The sequence below is a fragment of the Hippopotamus amphibius genome, chromosome 17, assembly GCF_030028045.1.
Source record: "Hippopotamus amphibius kiboko isolate mHipAmp2 chromosome 17, mHipAmp2.hap2, whole genome shotgun sequence".
Lineage (NCBI taxonomy): Eukaryota > Metazoa > Chordata > Mammalia > Artiodactyla > Hippopotamidae > Hippopotamus > Hippopotamus amphibius.
The window spans coordinates 35,524,774-35,538,632 of NC_080202.1; the positions used below are offsets into that span (position 1 = coordinate 35,524,774).

Below are 13,859 nucleotides of genomic sequence, written 5' to 3' on the forward strand. Positions count from 1 at the left end.
AGGGGGCAGAGGCCAGTAGAGGGCGGGGAGGAGCTCCCACCTCCTGAGGGCTGGCTGCGGGTGCAGCTGGAAGGGGAGCCCGACGCCAGAGCGGCTCTCACGCCCGGCCGGCGCAGTACAAGAGGCCCATTAAAGCGCCACCGGCAGGCGACCGCGGCGAGACTCGCGGCCCGCTGTCCGGCCCCGCTTCCTCCCTCGCTGGGTCCAGGGCACGCGGCCGAGCACGTATGGGGGGAGGCCTGGAGGCTCAGACTTGAGCAAACAAATAAGTTCAGGGACCGCCTCCCTCTCTTCGGTGTAAACTCAGGGCCCTGGACACACCCATACCCGCCGACCCCCCGGGGTTGGGGGGGGAAGGAGGTGGGGTGGGGAGGCAGCAGGATCCGAGGGCAGGGAGTTAGGGGACCGTGCTGGGGGCAGAACGGTACCCAGGGTGCGAGGGCCCCTCCCCTTGAGGGCGGAGGCGCAGCTCCGGGCGGGAGGGAGTTAACCCCGTGGCCTCGCGGCTCCACGTAGGAGCTGGCTCAGGCTGCCGGCTGCCGGCTGCGGTCAGGGCTACCGTATAAATAGGGCGGGAGACCGAGCGCCGAGAGCTTGCCGCTGCCCCCAGCCCCGGCCCCAGGCGTCCCGGCCATGGCCCGCCCGATGCTCTTGCTCAGCCTCGGCCTCCTGGCCGGCCTGCTGCCGGCGCTGGCCGCCTGCCCCCAGAACTGCCACTGCCACGGTGACCTGCAGCACGTCATCTGCGACAAGGTGGGGCTGCAGAAGATCCCCAAGGTGTCAGAGAAGACCAAGCTGCTCAACCTACAGCGCAACACCTTCCCAGTGCTGGCTGCCAACTCGTTTCGGGCCATGCCTAACCTCGTGTCGCTGCACCTGCAGCACTGCCAGATCCGCGAGGTGGCCGCTGGCGCCTTCCGCGGCCTCAAGCAGCTCATCTACCTGTACCTGTCCCACAACGACATCCGCGTGCTGCGCGCGGGGGCCTTCGACGACCTGAGCGAGCTCACCTACCTCTACCTGGACCACAACAAGGTGACTGAGCTGCCCCGGGGGCTGCTCTCCCCGCTGGTCAACCTCTTCATCCTGCAGCTCAACAACAACAAGATCCGAGAGCTGCGCTCGGGCGCCTTCCAGGGTGCCAAGGACCTGCGCTGGCTCTACCTGTCGGAGAACTCACTCAGTTCCCTGCAGCCCGGCGCTCTGGACGACGTGGAGAACCTCGCCAAGTTCTACCTGGACAGGAACCAGCTGTCCAGCTACCCCTCAGCTGCTCTGAGCAAGCTGCGGGTGGTGGAGGAGCTGAAGCTGTCCCACAATCCCCTGAAAAGCATTCCCGACGGTGCCTTCCAGTCTTTCGGCAGATACCTGGAGACCCTCTGGCTGGACAACACCAACCTGGAGAAGGTGAGCTCCTGGCTGCAGGGCCCTGCCCGGGCTCCTTCTTCGCGGCCAGGAGGCCCAGGGAAGCAGGGCCACAGATGGGCTCCATCCCCTCTCCCCTAAAATTACCTCCTCCTGTGGCTATCTCCAAGTGAGGAGCTCTGCCACCTCGGCCCTCACCTTGTCATATTCTCACCCCAGATCCTGCCCTGCTGCCCCTGGCCCTAGCCTCAGCCACTGCCCTCCTAGGAGTCCTACTTATAGACAGAGCTGGGACAGCCCTGGCCCCACCAGGGGCCCCCAGAAGGCATGTCCAGGGCTCCCAAACCCCTGCTGTGCGCAGCAGCCACCTCTTCCCGTTGGGCCTTCCACCCCTCCTCTGCTGTTTTTTTCCTGTCTCCAGTAAACCTACCACCCCATAAAGGGAGGTTTGTTTATTGAGGAGCCTTCCAGAGGAGCTGGGCAAATCAGGCCCACAAAGAGACCCTGTTCCTGGTGGGGAGTGTGCAAGTGTGCTAAGGTGGGGTGGGGGGCTGGGGAGTGAGGAGGGAGCCCATACCTGAGAAAGACCTCCTCCATGCCTCCCAGAGGCCCTGGTGGATCCCCCACCCCCACCCCCAGTCCACACACATACATTCCACTGCATTCTCAGGTCCATTTCAGCTGAGTGGGGACCATGGACCGGGGGCCTGCCCCAGGTTGTAGGCATGGCACCCGTGGGGTCCATGAAGGGGCAGAGGCAAGAACTACTCACCATTGTCAACCTTTGGCGCAAAGACCCTAGGCGTCTCCTCATAGGAAAGACTGGCCATGCCTCACTGTGGCCCAGACCACGCACTGCCCTTTGCCCACCCTGGTCACCAGACCCATTTCTTGGCTGCATTCTTGCTCAGTCCTTCCTCCCCGGTGATGGCTAGTGCCTGGCCAGGTGGGGCTGCCTTGAGTTGGGGTGGAATCCCTCCTTGGGACTAGAAAATCGCTCTGGTGTAGGGGCTTCAGCCAGGAGGTTTAGGCAGGGGACCAGGGCAAGGTTGGGGAGATGGTCATCAGAGCAGTCTGATTACCAGGGAACTTCACACCCCTCCCTGGGCCACAGGCACGGAGATGAGGGCAGAATCATACCTGGATGGCAACCAGCCTTCATCTGGGTGGCCAGAGCCTGCCTGAGCCTGTCCTTCTTCAGCCCCAGCCATTCCCCAGCTGAAGGTGGAGTCCTCTGTGGCCCACCATTGCCAGCGTGGCCTTTCAGTGGGAAGTAGAGCAGGGCAGCAGGGGCTCATTTGGGGCAGGAACTGTGACGTCCAGGCCAAGATGTGGGCACCAAGAGAATGTTTCCTCTGGAGCCAGCCAACCTGGCTCAAGACTCCACCGAGGTGGCTCCACAAATAGCGTCTGGCAGGCAGTAAGGGAGCAGTGAGGACAGAGCTGGGGGACATCCCAGGACCCTGGGGGCTGTGGGGAGCCTGGGCCCACTGCCCATCCCACCAAACACTGACCAGCTTCACTGTGTGCCAGCTTGGGCCACTGGGGCCAAACTCTGGCCACCTTCCCAGTCCCAGTGTTTGTGCAGGAAGCACGGTGCCGGGGAAGAGGAGCTGGACATGATCCTGCAGCTACTGTTGACTCCCTAGTGCCACCCTGGGCAAGGAACTTACCCCCCTCCCCCGATTTACATATTGGAAATAACACTACCTATCTCAAAAGGTAGCTGTACGGATTAGATCATCTGAGACAACTTTGTCATCCTGTGAAACTCCTCAAGGTGCCACTGCTTATGTCCAGGGAGGGACCCTACTCCTCTAGGGCCACAGAGCTGGGAGAGGCTGGACCCTGGAGCTGGGGTGCTCACCCGTGCCCACCTCCCTCCCTAGTTCTCTGATGGTGCCTTCCTGGGTGTGACCACGCTGAAACATGTCCATCTGGAGAACAACCGCCTGAACCAGCTGCCCTCCAACTTCCCCTTTGACAGCCTGGAGACCCTCACCCTCACCAACAACCCCTGGAAGTGCACCTGCCAGCTCCGGGGCCTTCGGAGGTGAGAGGATCCCCGTGGTACCCCCAGGACATGCTCATATGATGGAGTGAAGACACACTGGCCCTGCACTAAGACATCCTGGGCATGTGTCCTGGATCTGCTACCTAATAGGTGTGGAACCCTGGGCATTTCCCCATTCATATGAAGATGACAGCTCCACACTCCTCTAAGGCCAAGTCAACCTGGCCCCCTGGCTCACTGTCCCTTTCTCCAGTACTCTTACATCTCTTCCCCAACCCCAGCAACTCTCTGTCTCTCCAGGTGGCTGGAAGCCAAGACCTCCCGCCCTGATGCCACTTGCGCGTCACCCGCCAAGTTCAGGGGCCAGCACATCCGTGACACGGACGCCTTCCGCGGCTGCAAGTTCCCCACTAAGAGGTCCAAGAAAGCCGGCCGCCATTAAACAGGTGGGGCCCAGTGATAGGTCCCCCACTCCCTCTCTGGAGATTCTGGAAGTGAGGAGGGTGTCCCAGGTTACTTCCCCACCGTGAAAGGGCACGCAGACCCTCCATTTTTGCAGGGAGAGGAGGGGCGGACTGGGGCTCCCCCTCTAAGGGGGAAAATGATACTATCCAGGACCCCGACCATTCTCTGCAAACATCGTCTAGGTTGCTGGCGTCCTGACACCAGTCCTTGCCTCACTGCAGGTCTTGACCCAGCCAGTCCTGGTGACTGGTCTCTGCCTTCTGCCGGAGAAACTACTGATCCTCCCGCCTCTGACCCCCACCTTCTCCCCGCAACCTTTGCTGATGCACAGAGCTGTCCACACTTAGACGTGTCCTGGCAAGGGACTCGGGCCCTGCAGCACGAACCCAGCTCCACCTGACAGTGAGAGCTCCATCCTGCCTGGCCCTGTGGCCATGGCTCCTCTCAGAGAAGCTGTTGCTGAGACCCCCAAGTCCTTTAGAACCAGAACAGGGTGGCCATCAGGATGGCCACCCTTCCAGAATCCTCCTCTCTGCTCCCCTTTCCCTGCCATTTGGAAACAGACATCAGATCCTTGCCCCACCCCTTGCTTCCAGGAAGGGTCTTAAGCCCCTACCCACACCTCTGCCAGCCCCTGCCTGCCAGGACACTCTAGCAGGACACTGGTGCTTTGCCACACATCCTCCCATGCTGCATTTCTTCCCCAGATTTCTATAAATATACGTTTATGTGTGTATAATATTTACTCCCCTGTCACCTATCTCTGTGACTTGAGAGCTGCTCATGAGGTCAGACTGCATTGTCTCACATCTGCTTTCTGGAATGAGGGCCAGCCAAAGGGTTTCCCTTGGAGACTCAGGCTGGGCTCCCCCCCACTCCCAGCAATGTGTTCCGCCCAGCCCCAGCCTGCCCTCCACCCCAGCCCCTGCCTCCACTCACCACCAGTTCCTTCATGTTCAGCTTGTGGATGATGGCTCGAATCAGTTCTGGGGGTGCAGGGGACCCAGCAATCAAACCTGAATCAGAGAGAGGGCTAACACAGCTCCCACCTTCTCCAGGGCAAGCGGACCCCCCCTTCACCTATGGCCCTTTTTAGGAAACAACATTCCCTTCTCTCCCCAACCCGGGACCTGTTTCTAGACCAGGCAGTTGGCCTCGGGCTGGTGTCTGTGGATACTGGGGATGTGCCTCCCACCACCCATGGTCTATAGCGGCCTTCTTGCCCCCTAAATGAAAGACTGGGCACATATGAAGCTCACTGGGCCAATCTTGGCCTGGCCACCCTTGGCCCCATCCCACCTCCACACATAGCCGAGATGTCATAACTGGAGAAGTCTGGTTGGTTCAGAATGTCCACGAACATTGTGGGCGTTCCATACAGGAAGGAGCCTCTGTATAAGGGAGGTGCATCTCAAAATCAGGCTTGGAAGTAGAAGGGAACTTACTCTTCTCACCCACCCCACCCTGACCCTACAGCAAGGGCCAAGGCTGCAACTGTAGGGAACAGGCAGGAGAAGCTCCTTCGAGGGAGGAACTGGTCCTTTCCTGGGGGGTCCCCCACTACCCCATCTCCATTTCTCCTGGTTGGAGGGAGGAAACATCTTGGAAAGGGATCAGGGCCCAGAAGTGAGGAACAGGAGGGTCCTATTGGCCCACAGATAGCTGTCCACTGAGGCCCACCTCTCTCTGCTGATGGCCTCCAGCGCCTTCTTGCCATCAAAGACCGGAGAGGACAGGATGAGGGTGACCCCGTACATCAAGCTCATCATCGTGCCCCCCACGGAACCCAGGCAGTGGTACAGGGGGTTGGGCAGGACAACCCGCGTCTCCTCTGGTGGCTGGAGATGGAAGCAGGAGGTTGGGTCTACTGAGCGGCCAGGAGCCCCAGAAGCCAGTGCCTCTAGCCAGCAGGGGAGCCCAGCAAGCCCCCCTGGAAGGGTGCCATGAAGCCCGTTCTGGGCCAGCACCCCCTCACCTTCTGGTGCAGCCTCAGGCGCTCTCCTATCATGTGGGAGTTGTTGACAATGTTGTGGTGGGAGAGTGTGGCCCCCTTGGGGCTGCCGGTTGTCCCCTGACAAGATAAGCAGGTGATGGCTTGGCCTCTTTCGTGCCATCTCCTTCCCGCCCTGGGCCACTGCACGGAAAAGCACTGGACTAGGCGTCAGGGGCCCGAGGCTGCTGCCCCAGGTTCATCCACTCACTGCAGATTCGCAAAGGTCTGCCACGCGCCTGCACAGGGCCACGTGTTAGGGTCCAGAAGTGTGGCGGATGAGGTCTGTCCTTACGTCTCTCATGAGATGGCTCAGAGAACTCTGTGGCTCACCAGCAGATGCCCTCTCTGGGCCTGTTTCCCCATCTACTAAATAAGGGGCTCTGACCTGTGGTGGCTCAGTGCATCTGCCCCTGTGCTGGGCACAAGAGGGCCGGGGAGGTGGGCGTGCGACAAGGACACCAGTGGGGGATGCTTTCCAGGGCGGAGGGGACAGAGGGGCAGCCCCAGGAGAAAAGTGTTCGCTCTCCTGATCTCCTCTGCTGCCTCCTCATTCTCAGGGAAGGGTGACGTGGTGGGCAAGGGTTAGTGTGCCAGCCTGGACTCGGGGCCTAGAGACCTCTGCCCTACCGAGGTGAACTGGATGTTGATGGGGTCGTGGCAGGACAGGAACTGCTGGGTGTGCCGGAGCTGGGCCAGGTTCTGCTCTTGACTGCCAGCTGCCACCACCTCATCCAGGAGCAGCGTCCCTGGCAGAGGGGCGTCCACCGAGATGACTGTGGTCAGGTCTGGGAGCCTGGAGGTAGGGAGTGTGGGGAGAGTCAGGGGCTGAGGGAGGGCCCGCAGAGATGGGTAAGGGCTGAGGGGCCAGGATGCTGCGTGATGCACCCCTCTCAACCTGGGACACCCCCACCTCTGACTCTTCAAGGCCCCTGGCTGGGCCTTCTCCACCTCTGGACAGATCTGCTTCAGGATGTTGTAGTAATGCTGGGTCTTGAATTGCTTGGGGAACACAAGGGCTTTGCAGCCCACCTGCAGAAGGGGAGCCCCCCCCCCACGGTCAGCAGGAAGCCCCAGCCTGGGGATGTGGTGGAGTTGCTCTCTGCTGCACACACCACCACCATGACACACAATGCACCACCCCCAACACAAACACTAGCCTGTCCGACCAACCACTCCTACTTCCCACCCACCTCCTGAGGAAAGACAGATTCTGGGTGTCATTCACTTGTGCATGCCCCCCCTACCCCTGTCAGCCCTGCATGACAACTGGAAGCCCCCTGTGCCAGGCATCAGCTGGCTTCCCACCCCCCAACCCCAAGGAATGGGCCTACCTTCTTGAGGGCATACTCCAGCTCCATAGCCTGGTAGGCTGGGTTCACAGACACCTGGTGGAGACAGTGAGGGTACATGACATGCCCTGGACAGACTCTGTCCCTCTCGCTGCCCCTCCACCCTCAGCAGCAGCACCCTGTACCTTCAGGCTTCCTTGGTGGGCTTCAGGAGAAAGTACTAGCTGGTCTGAAACCAGCCAGGCACTGGTGTGATTCTGGGGCCAAGGGTCCAGGGGGCTCCCCCTGAATAATGCCCCACCCCCATATACCCAGCTGTGCCAGGCAAGCCCCTTCTCACCAGAATGATGCCTGCCTGGGCTGTGGCCAGCTGCATGAGTACCCATGCATAGGAGTTGGGTCCCCACATGCCCAGACGGTCACCCTTGCAGAGGCCGATACTCAGGAGCCCAGATGCAGCTTTGTCCACCTGGTGTAAACAGACAGGGCACAGAGGGGTAAGATGCAGGTGAGCAGAAAGGGGTCCATGACTCCCCGTTTAACCTTTGGCCCAGGAGTTCACATTAGAACCACCTGGGAACAAGAGACAGACAGATACCCAGGCCTCAGTAGATCTGGAGGGGGCTTGGGAACATGCATAGTTAACCAGTGTCCGGGGAACGACTGATGCAGGAGGCACCTGGGCCACCTCTGCCTCAGCCCTGCCCTCCTCTCCTGACAACCCTTGGGGCTCTCAGGCAACCCCAGCACCCTGCCCCACAGCCAGGCACCGCCCTTGCCACTCCACCCAGCCAGGGCAGCTGGGTGTCAGCACCTGCCCACTTTGAGGGTTCAAAGTCAGGACCCACCTCCTCCTTGAGCTGGGCAAAGGTCAACCTGATATTTTCGTGGTGGACAACCAAGGCCTCTTGGTCTGGGAACCTCTGTGCTGTGGCATCCAGGCACTGCCCCACGGTCTCGTTAATAAGGCTCATTCTGTTGTGGCCCTGGACGTAGCTGAGGCCTCCGATGGGCAGGGGGGCGGTGTGATCCATCTCTCTGGAACTGTGGGGAGAGGGGGCTGTGGGCTCACTGCACCATACCAGGCCTCCCTGGCAGCAAGGGGTGGCACACCCCCTGGGAGGAGGCTGCTCACAGTGCGTGTGGGAGGCTCCAGAAACTGTCTGATCTGCCCCCATCCCCAGGGACCAACCCCATTTAACTTAGGAGCTGCTTCTCCCTTGGGAGATCAAAACCTGGAGGCTGACCTCCTGTCCTTAATTAGAGAGAAGGTTCTTTTCCCCAACCTAATCCCTAGTTTCCACTCAGTGCCAGGGGCCTGGAGCCTTGGTGCCCAGACTCTGGAAAGGGAAACTAAGGTCAATCATGCTGATTTGACTAAGCAGAGAGGCAGCCTGGGAAGGCTAGGAATGGCCTCATCCTAGACACCCGCTTCCACCTGGTAAAAAGGCCCCTAGGTATTTGTCAAAACCCACAGAATAGTCTTAACACAAGGACTAAACTTTAATGTAAGCTATGGACTATAGTCAGTAATAACGTACCTTACTAATAAGGAAAAAAATATCAAATTGTACACTTTAAGTATATGCAGTTTATTGTATGTCAATTGTACCTTAATAAAAGTTCTTAAAGAAAAAAAAAAATAATGTACCATACTAGTTCACTAATTGTAACAAATGTACCACACTAACGCAGGTGGTAATATCAGGGAAACTGTGCCAGGAATGGAGTGGGGGCTGGGTATTAGCAACTCTATGCGTGATCTGCTCAGTTATTCTGTAACTCTAAAACTGTCTCGGGACTTCCCTGGTGGTGCAGTGGTTAAGACTCCGTGCTCCCAATGCAGGGGGCCCGGCTTTGATCCCTGGTCAGGGAACTAGATCCCACATGCATGCTGCAGCTAAGAGTTTGCATGCCACAACTAAGGAGCTGGTGAGCTGCAACTAAGGAGCCCTCCGGCTGCAACTAAGACCCGGCACAAACAAATAAATTAATTAATTAAAGAAATCCACATTAAAAAAAACTGTCTATTAATTATTAAAACTATCTAAAGTCTATTGATTATTTACAAACAAAGACAAAACCAGGTCCCCGGCTGTCCAAGTAACACAGGCCTAGGCCTTTTTTGCCTGTTTGGCTGTCCTGGGTGACAGCTGCTGGGTTCCCAGCCAGGCGCAGGTGAGAGTGTGACAGCTCTCAGACCCTGTTCTCATCAGAGAGGGCATGCTCCAGGATCCAGGCCTTCCAGGCCTCCTCCAGGCCACCACTCAGTGGTGTGGGCCCTGGGGGCCTTTCAGCTGCTGAGCTGGAAATACCAAGCCTAGCTTTCACTGATTGGCCCCTTATGGCTTATGGGGGAGAATTCTAGGAAGAACAAGGTATGCAGGGCAGAGAGGAGCAAAACTGGTTTTCCCTGCAAATGGGAGAGGAAACCTCATATCCCAGGAGGGTGGGTCCCAGTGTTGGCTGATGGGGAGGCTGTCCTGACTTCAACGAGGATGAGCCACACATGAGGAAGTGAACGCGCACTGGGCTGGAGTTGCGAGCCTGGGGTCTCATCCCAGGTGTGCCACTGGCTGGGTGGGTGGCTGTCACAGACACCTGTGGTGTCCCTTGACATGTCTCCTCGGTGCATCTCTGGTTTCAGCTGCTGGGACAGTTCCTTGTGGTTCTGTCTGCTCAGGGATTCCCTCAAGCCTCCCACTCTGTAGCTGGACACTTCCGGGAGGCATCAAGTCCCGGGGGTAAGACCCTGGCTGCCTGCCCACACCCCGTATTGACGTCTCTTCCTGTTTCCTCTCCGCACTCCCTCACTCCTACTTCCTAGGATCACAAATAAGCCACCTGCACCCAAGTGCTTGTTCTGGAGAGAGTCCTGTGAGATACCTGTGTCTCCTCCTCTCTAGGCCTCAGCTTCCCCACCTACAGAGTTTGAGGACTTGGATCAGTGGTTATACTCAAGGAGATGCTATCTAGATTACCTACCTCGGCTATCTTCTCAAAGGGTTGCAGCAGGTGGTTCCCTCAGGCGTGCTGAGACAGAAAACAGCCAGGAGTCACAGGGCTCTGAAGCCCTGCCAGCCCCCACACCCTACCACTCAGGTTGACAAACCTAAAGAACTACGGAGGTAGTTCCCCGTGGTCACCAGGATACCCCTGAAGAGAGACTGTGTATCCAAATCCTTCCCTCACAGACATACTGTGGAGGGCATCCATTTTTGCCCACTGGGAAAAAGATACGCTCTTTTCTTTGGGTTTGTCAAAGTGATAGTTGCAAGAGCAAGCATATGAAGAAAACCTGCTTAAGAAGAAAGCCAACACAGGGGAAAGTGGAAGAGATGGAAAGGGACAGGGAGACAAAGACAGAAACAGAGACAGGAAGACCCAGGGACAGACTTAATCCTGAGATTGTCAAACACCTAGCCCCAGTCGCATGCTAAGTCTACCTACCTCTGGACTTTTCACTGTCAATAGTCAATAAATTCCCTTTCAATTTAAGCCCCTTTTTTTGGGGGGGGGGGGGGAGGGAAGCTGAACTCCATCTAGGACAACATGGATGAACCTAAAGGACATTATGCTTAAGGGAAATAAGCCAGACACAGAAAGACAAATACTGCACAATCTCACTTACACACGTAATCTAAAATTACAAACAAATTTAAGCAACAGAGTTGGGTTTCTGTTACTTACAACCGGTGAATCCTAACTATATACATTTTTTGCACTCAGTGGCTTACCACTGCCCTTGAAGGCCTGGCAGGCTACCTCCCAACAGCCCAGCATGTGGATTGGAAGGCAGAGAAATACAGATTTCAGCCCGTTAAATGGTCTTGTCATCAACAAAGCATTAAAAGTGGGGAGCAGGGGGATCTGCCTCACAACAGGGACCCTCTTATTCTCAAAATGACCCAGTGTCTTATTTGGCTTGGAATTGCATTCACCATGGTTTTCAGTGCTCTCTTGGAGTGTCTAGCTGGCAAATCAACAGGTCGATTTATGTGCCTCCCCGCCGCCCCCATCCCACCAATGCAGTTCAATTGTCCCGTGTATTATCTCCTTTATCGTCACGGCAGCTCTGATAGGTGGTATGAGAGAGACCCCCAGTAGCCCCTTCTCCCTGAACAATATACCCTGAGATGTTTACTTGACCATGGCCATGTGGAATAGAGAGCACATTTCCAAGCTTCCCCAGCAGGTGGTTTAACGAAAAAAGTTCTGGCCGATGGGATTTTAGGAGAGGGGGTGGGTGTGTGTGTGTGTGTGTGTGTGTGTGTGTGTGTGTGTGTGTGTGTGTGTGTGTGTGTGTGTGTGTGTGTGTGTGTGTGTGTGTGTGTGTGTGTGTGTGTGTGTGTGTGTGTGTGTGTTCGCACAGCAGCTTCTGAAAAGAGCCCTTAAAGGGAAGCACATCTCTTTTTCTTTCCCACTGGCTGGAATGCTGCCCAGGACAGTTCTCTTGAACCACATGGTGAGCTTGGGCACCACAGAACAATACAACAGAAGGGCCTGAAGCCTAACAGCAGGCTGTACCATGCTGGGCACAGACTGGCCATCTCCTAGAAGAAGAAACTCCCATCTCCTAAAACCACAGTGAGAGGGGGTTTCTCTGATACACAATAAGCTAATTCTAAAAAATACAGGTGGGAATTATGAACTCTTATTGTACAGGTAAGGAAACTGAAATGCAAAGAGGCCAAGTGGGCTGCCTGGCTGGTAAACAGCTGACTCTGAAGTGGAGAGTCCAGTACCACTGCCCCAGCATTACAGCCTTGCCTGCCCAGTCCCGGAAGAAAGGATAGGGTGGGTGATTCTCTTCTTTAAGCTCTGGATTTAGTCCCTATCTGATCACCAGAGACTGTCTAATCTAAATTTGATTTTTGCAGAATTGTTTACTAATTGAACCCAAGAAACTGGGACTGGGTAGGGCAGGGTTGAGGTGGGAAAAGGTTGCTCCTTCAAAGGACTGAAGAGTTCTAGAAACTCATATCAATATAATTTGCTCATAAACTTAAGAACCACCCACCATTTCAAAAGCCCAAGCGCAAACACCACTAATTCTACTTCTCTCCTTCTTCAAACACACACAAACACCTTGGGCAAGAAGGGTGGCCACTTCTTTTTCTATTCTGAAACACGCCACTTAAACCTAAAAAAGACAATAAAGAGATGTGGTTTTACAAAAAGTTATTTATTTGTTTGTGGAAAGTTTGAGTTGAACTAGGACCTTGAGGAGTCCCAGCTGCTCCCAACTCAAACAATTAGAGTAAGTCTTTAGCTACATGGACTGGGTTGGTAAAACGCCAGGTGGGAGCTGGGAGGGAACTGGAGACAAAGCACAGCCCCACCTAAAGGTGTCCACAGAGAATGGGCATGTGAGAATTCAGGCCCAGATCTGCTGCCAGATCTGATTTCATAAGAGAAGTCAGGAAACAAGGGTTTTTTTTAAAATAATTCTTTTGACCTTTCATCTTTGGCAACTAATGTGTTCACTGTTTTATCCTCAGTGCTTCACAGGGCCTGAAATGTAAGAAGTGCTCAAATGAATGACCAAATGAATGAATTATAAATAATGCACATAACCCAATTAAAAACAAGCAAAGGATTGAATACACATTTTTCCAAAGAAAAATGAATGATATATGAATGGCCAACAAGCACATGAAATGCAAATTAAAACCCAATGAAATACCACTTCACACCCACTAGGAAGGTTATAAACAAAAAGCAAAATAATAAGTGTTGGTGAGCATATAGAGAAACTGGAACTCTTATGCATTGCTGATGGGAATGTCAAATGGTGCAGCTGCTGTGGAAAACAGTTTGGTGGTTCTCCAAGAGTTAAACACAGAGTTAACATTTGGCCTGGCGATTCTACTCCTAGGCATATACCCAAAAGAAGTGAAAACAAGTGTTCAAAGATTTGTACACAAATGTTCATAGCAGTACTATCCACAACAGCCAAAAGGTGAAAACAACCTAAATATCCAGTAACGGATAAATGAATAAATAAAATGGGGAATATCTCTACAATGGAATATTATTTGACCATAAAAAGGAATGAAGTACTGATACATGCTACAACATGGATGAACCCTGAAAATACTGTGGTAAGTGAAAGAAGTTAGACACAGAGAATCACATATGGTATAATTCCATTTATGCAAAGTGTTGAGGTTAGGCAAATCTGTAGAGAAAGAAAGTAGAGTAAGTGGTTGCTTAGGGCAGAAGGGATGGGAGGGTAGAGAGGTGATAGCTAAGGGTATGGGTTGCACATATCCATGAACATACTAAAAATGATTGAAATGTACACTTTTAACAATTATGCACAAAATTCTATTCCTAGGTATACGGCCAACAGAAATCATACCTGTGCTCACCAAAAGACAGGATATTTGCATTATCTCCAATATGGAAACTACCCAAATACTCATCAACAGTAGAATAGATAAACAGTGATTTATTATTTGCAGTATTATATAGCAATGAGAGCAAGTGAACTATGACTACACCCAACAATATGAATGAATCTGGGACTTCCATGATGGCGCAGTGGTTAAGAATCTGCCTGCCAATGCAGGGGACACAGGTTCAAGCCCTGTGCCACATGCTGTGGCACAACTAAACCCATGCACTGCAACTACTGAGCCTGCACTCTAGAGCCTGCAAACCACAACTACTGAGCCCATGCGCCGCAACTACTGAAGCCCGTGCCTAGAGCCCATGCTCCACAACAAGA

At 54.7% G+C, this 13,859-nt stretch overlaps 2 protein-coding genes across 3 annotated transcripts in view; one reads left to right on the plus strand and one right to left on the minus strand.

The window, feature by feature from the left end:
• The window catches only part of ACSF2 (acyl-CoA synthetase family member 2), a 30,049-nt gene that overhangs the window by 4,773 nt on the left and 11,417 nt on the right, over nt 1–13,859 (minus strand). Inside the window, exons 2-11 of one of the 2 annotated variants that reach the window (XM_057714336.1) lie at nt 10,112–10,159; nt 7,975–8,170; nt 7,467–7,595; nt 7,169–7,222; nt 6,748–6,866; nt 6,465–6,630; nt 5,820–5,915; nt 5,525–5,682; nt 5,144–5,235; nt 4,784–4,860 (exon numbers count right to left, since the gene is read on the minus strand). In XM_057714336.1, the coding sequence (XP_057570319.1) occupies nt 4,784–4,860; nt 5,144–5,235; nt 5,525–5,682; nt 5,820–5,915; nt 6,465–6,630; nt 6,748–6,866; nt 7,169–7,222; nt 7,467–7,595; nt 7,975–8,160 (1,077 nt within the window). In that variant the 5' untranslated portion in view covers nt 8,161–8,170; nt 10,112–10,159. The remainder of the gene's footprint in view (nt 1–4,783; nt 4,861–5,143; nt 5,236–5,524; nt 5,683–5,819; nt 5,916–6,464; nt 6,631–6,747; nt 6,867–7,168; nt 7,223–7,466; nt 7,596–7,974; nt 8,171–10,111; nt 10,160–13,859) is intronic. The other variant, XM_057714335.1, reaches the window with a different exon arrangement.
• Nucleotides 600–4,585, plus strand: CHAD (chondroadherin). The gene is made up of 4 exons (XM_057714347.1): nt 600–1,407; nt 3,255–3,418; nt 3,680–3,825; nt 4,066–4,585. The coding sequence occupies exons 1-3, from the start codon at nt 634–636 to the stop codon at nt 3,819–3,821; spliced, it is 1,080 nt and encodes a 359-aa protein (XP_057570330.1). The 5' UTR covers nt 600–633; the 3' UTR covers nt 3,822–3,825; nt 4,066–4,585.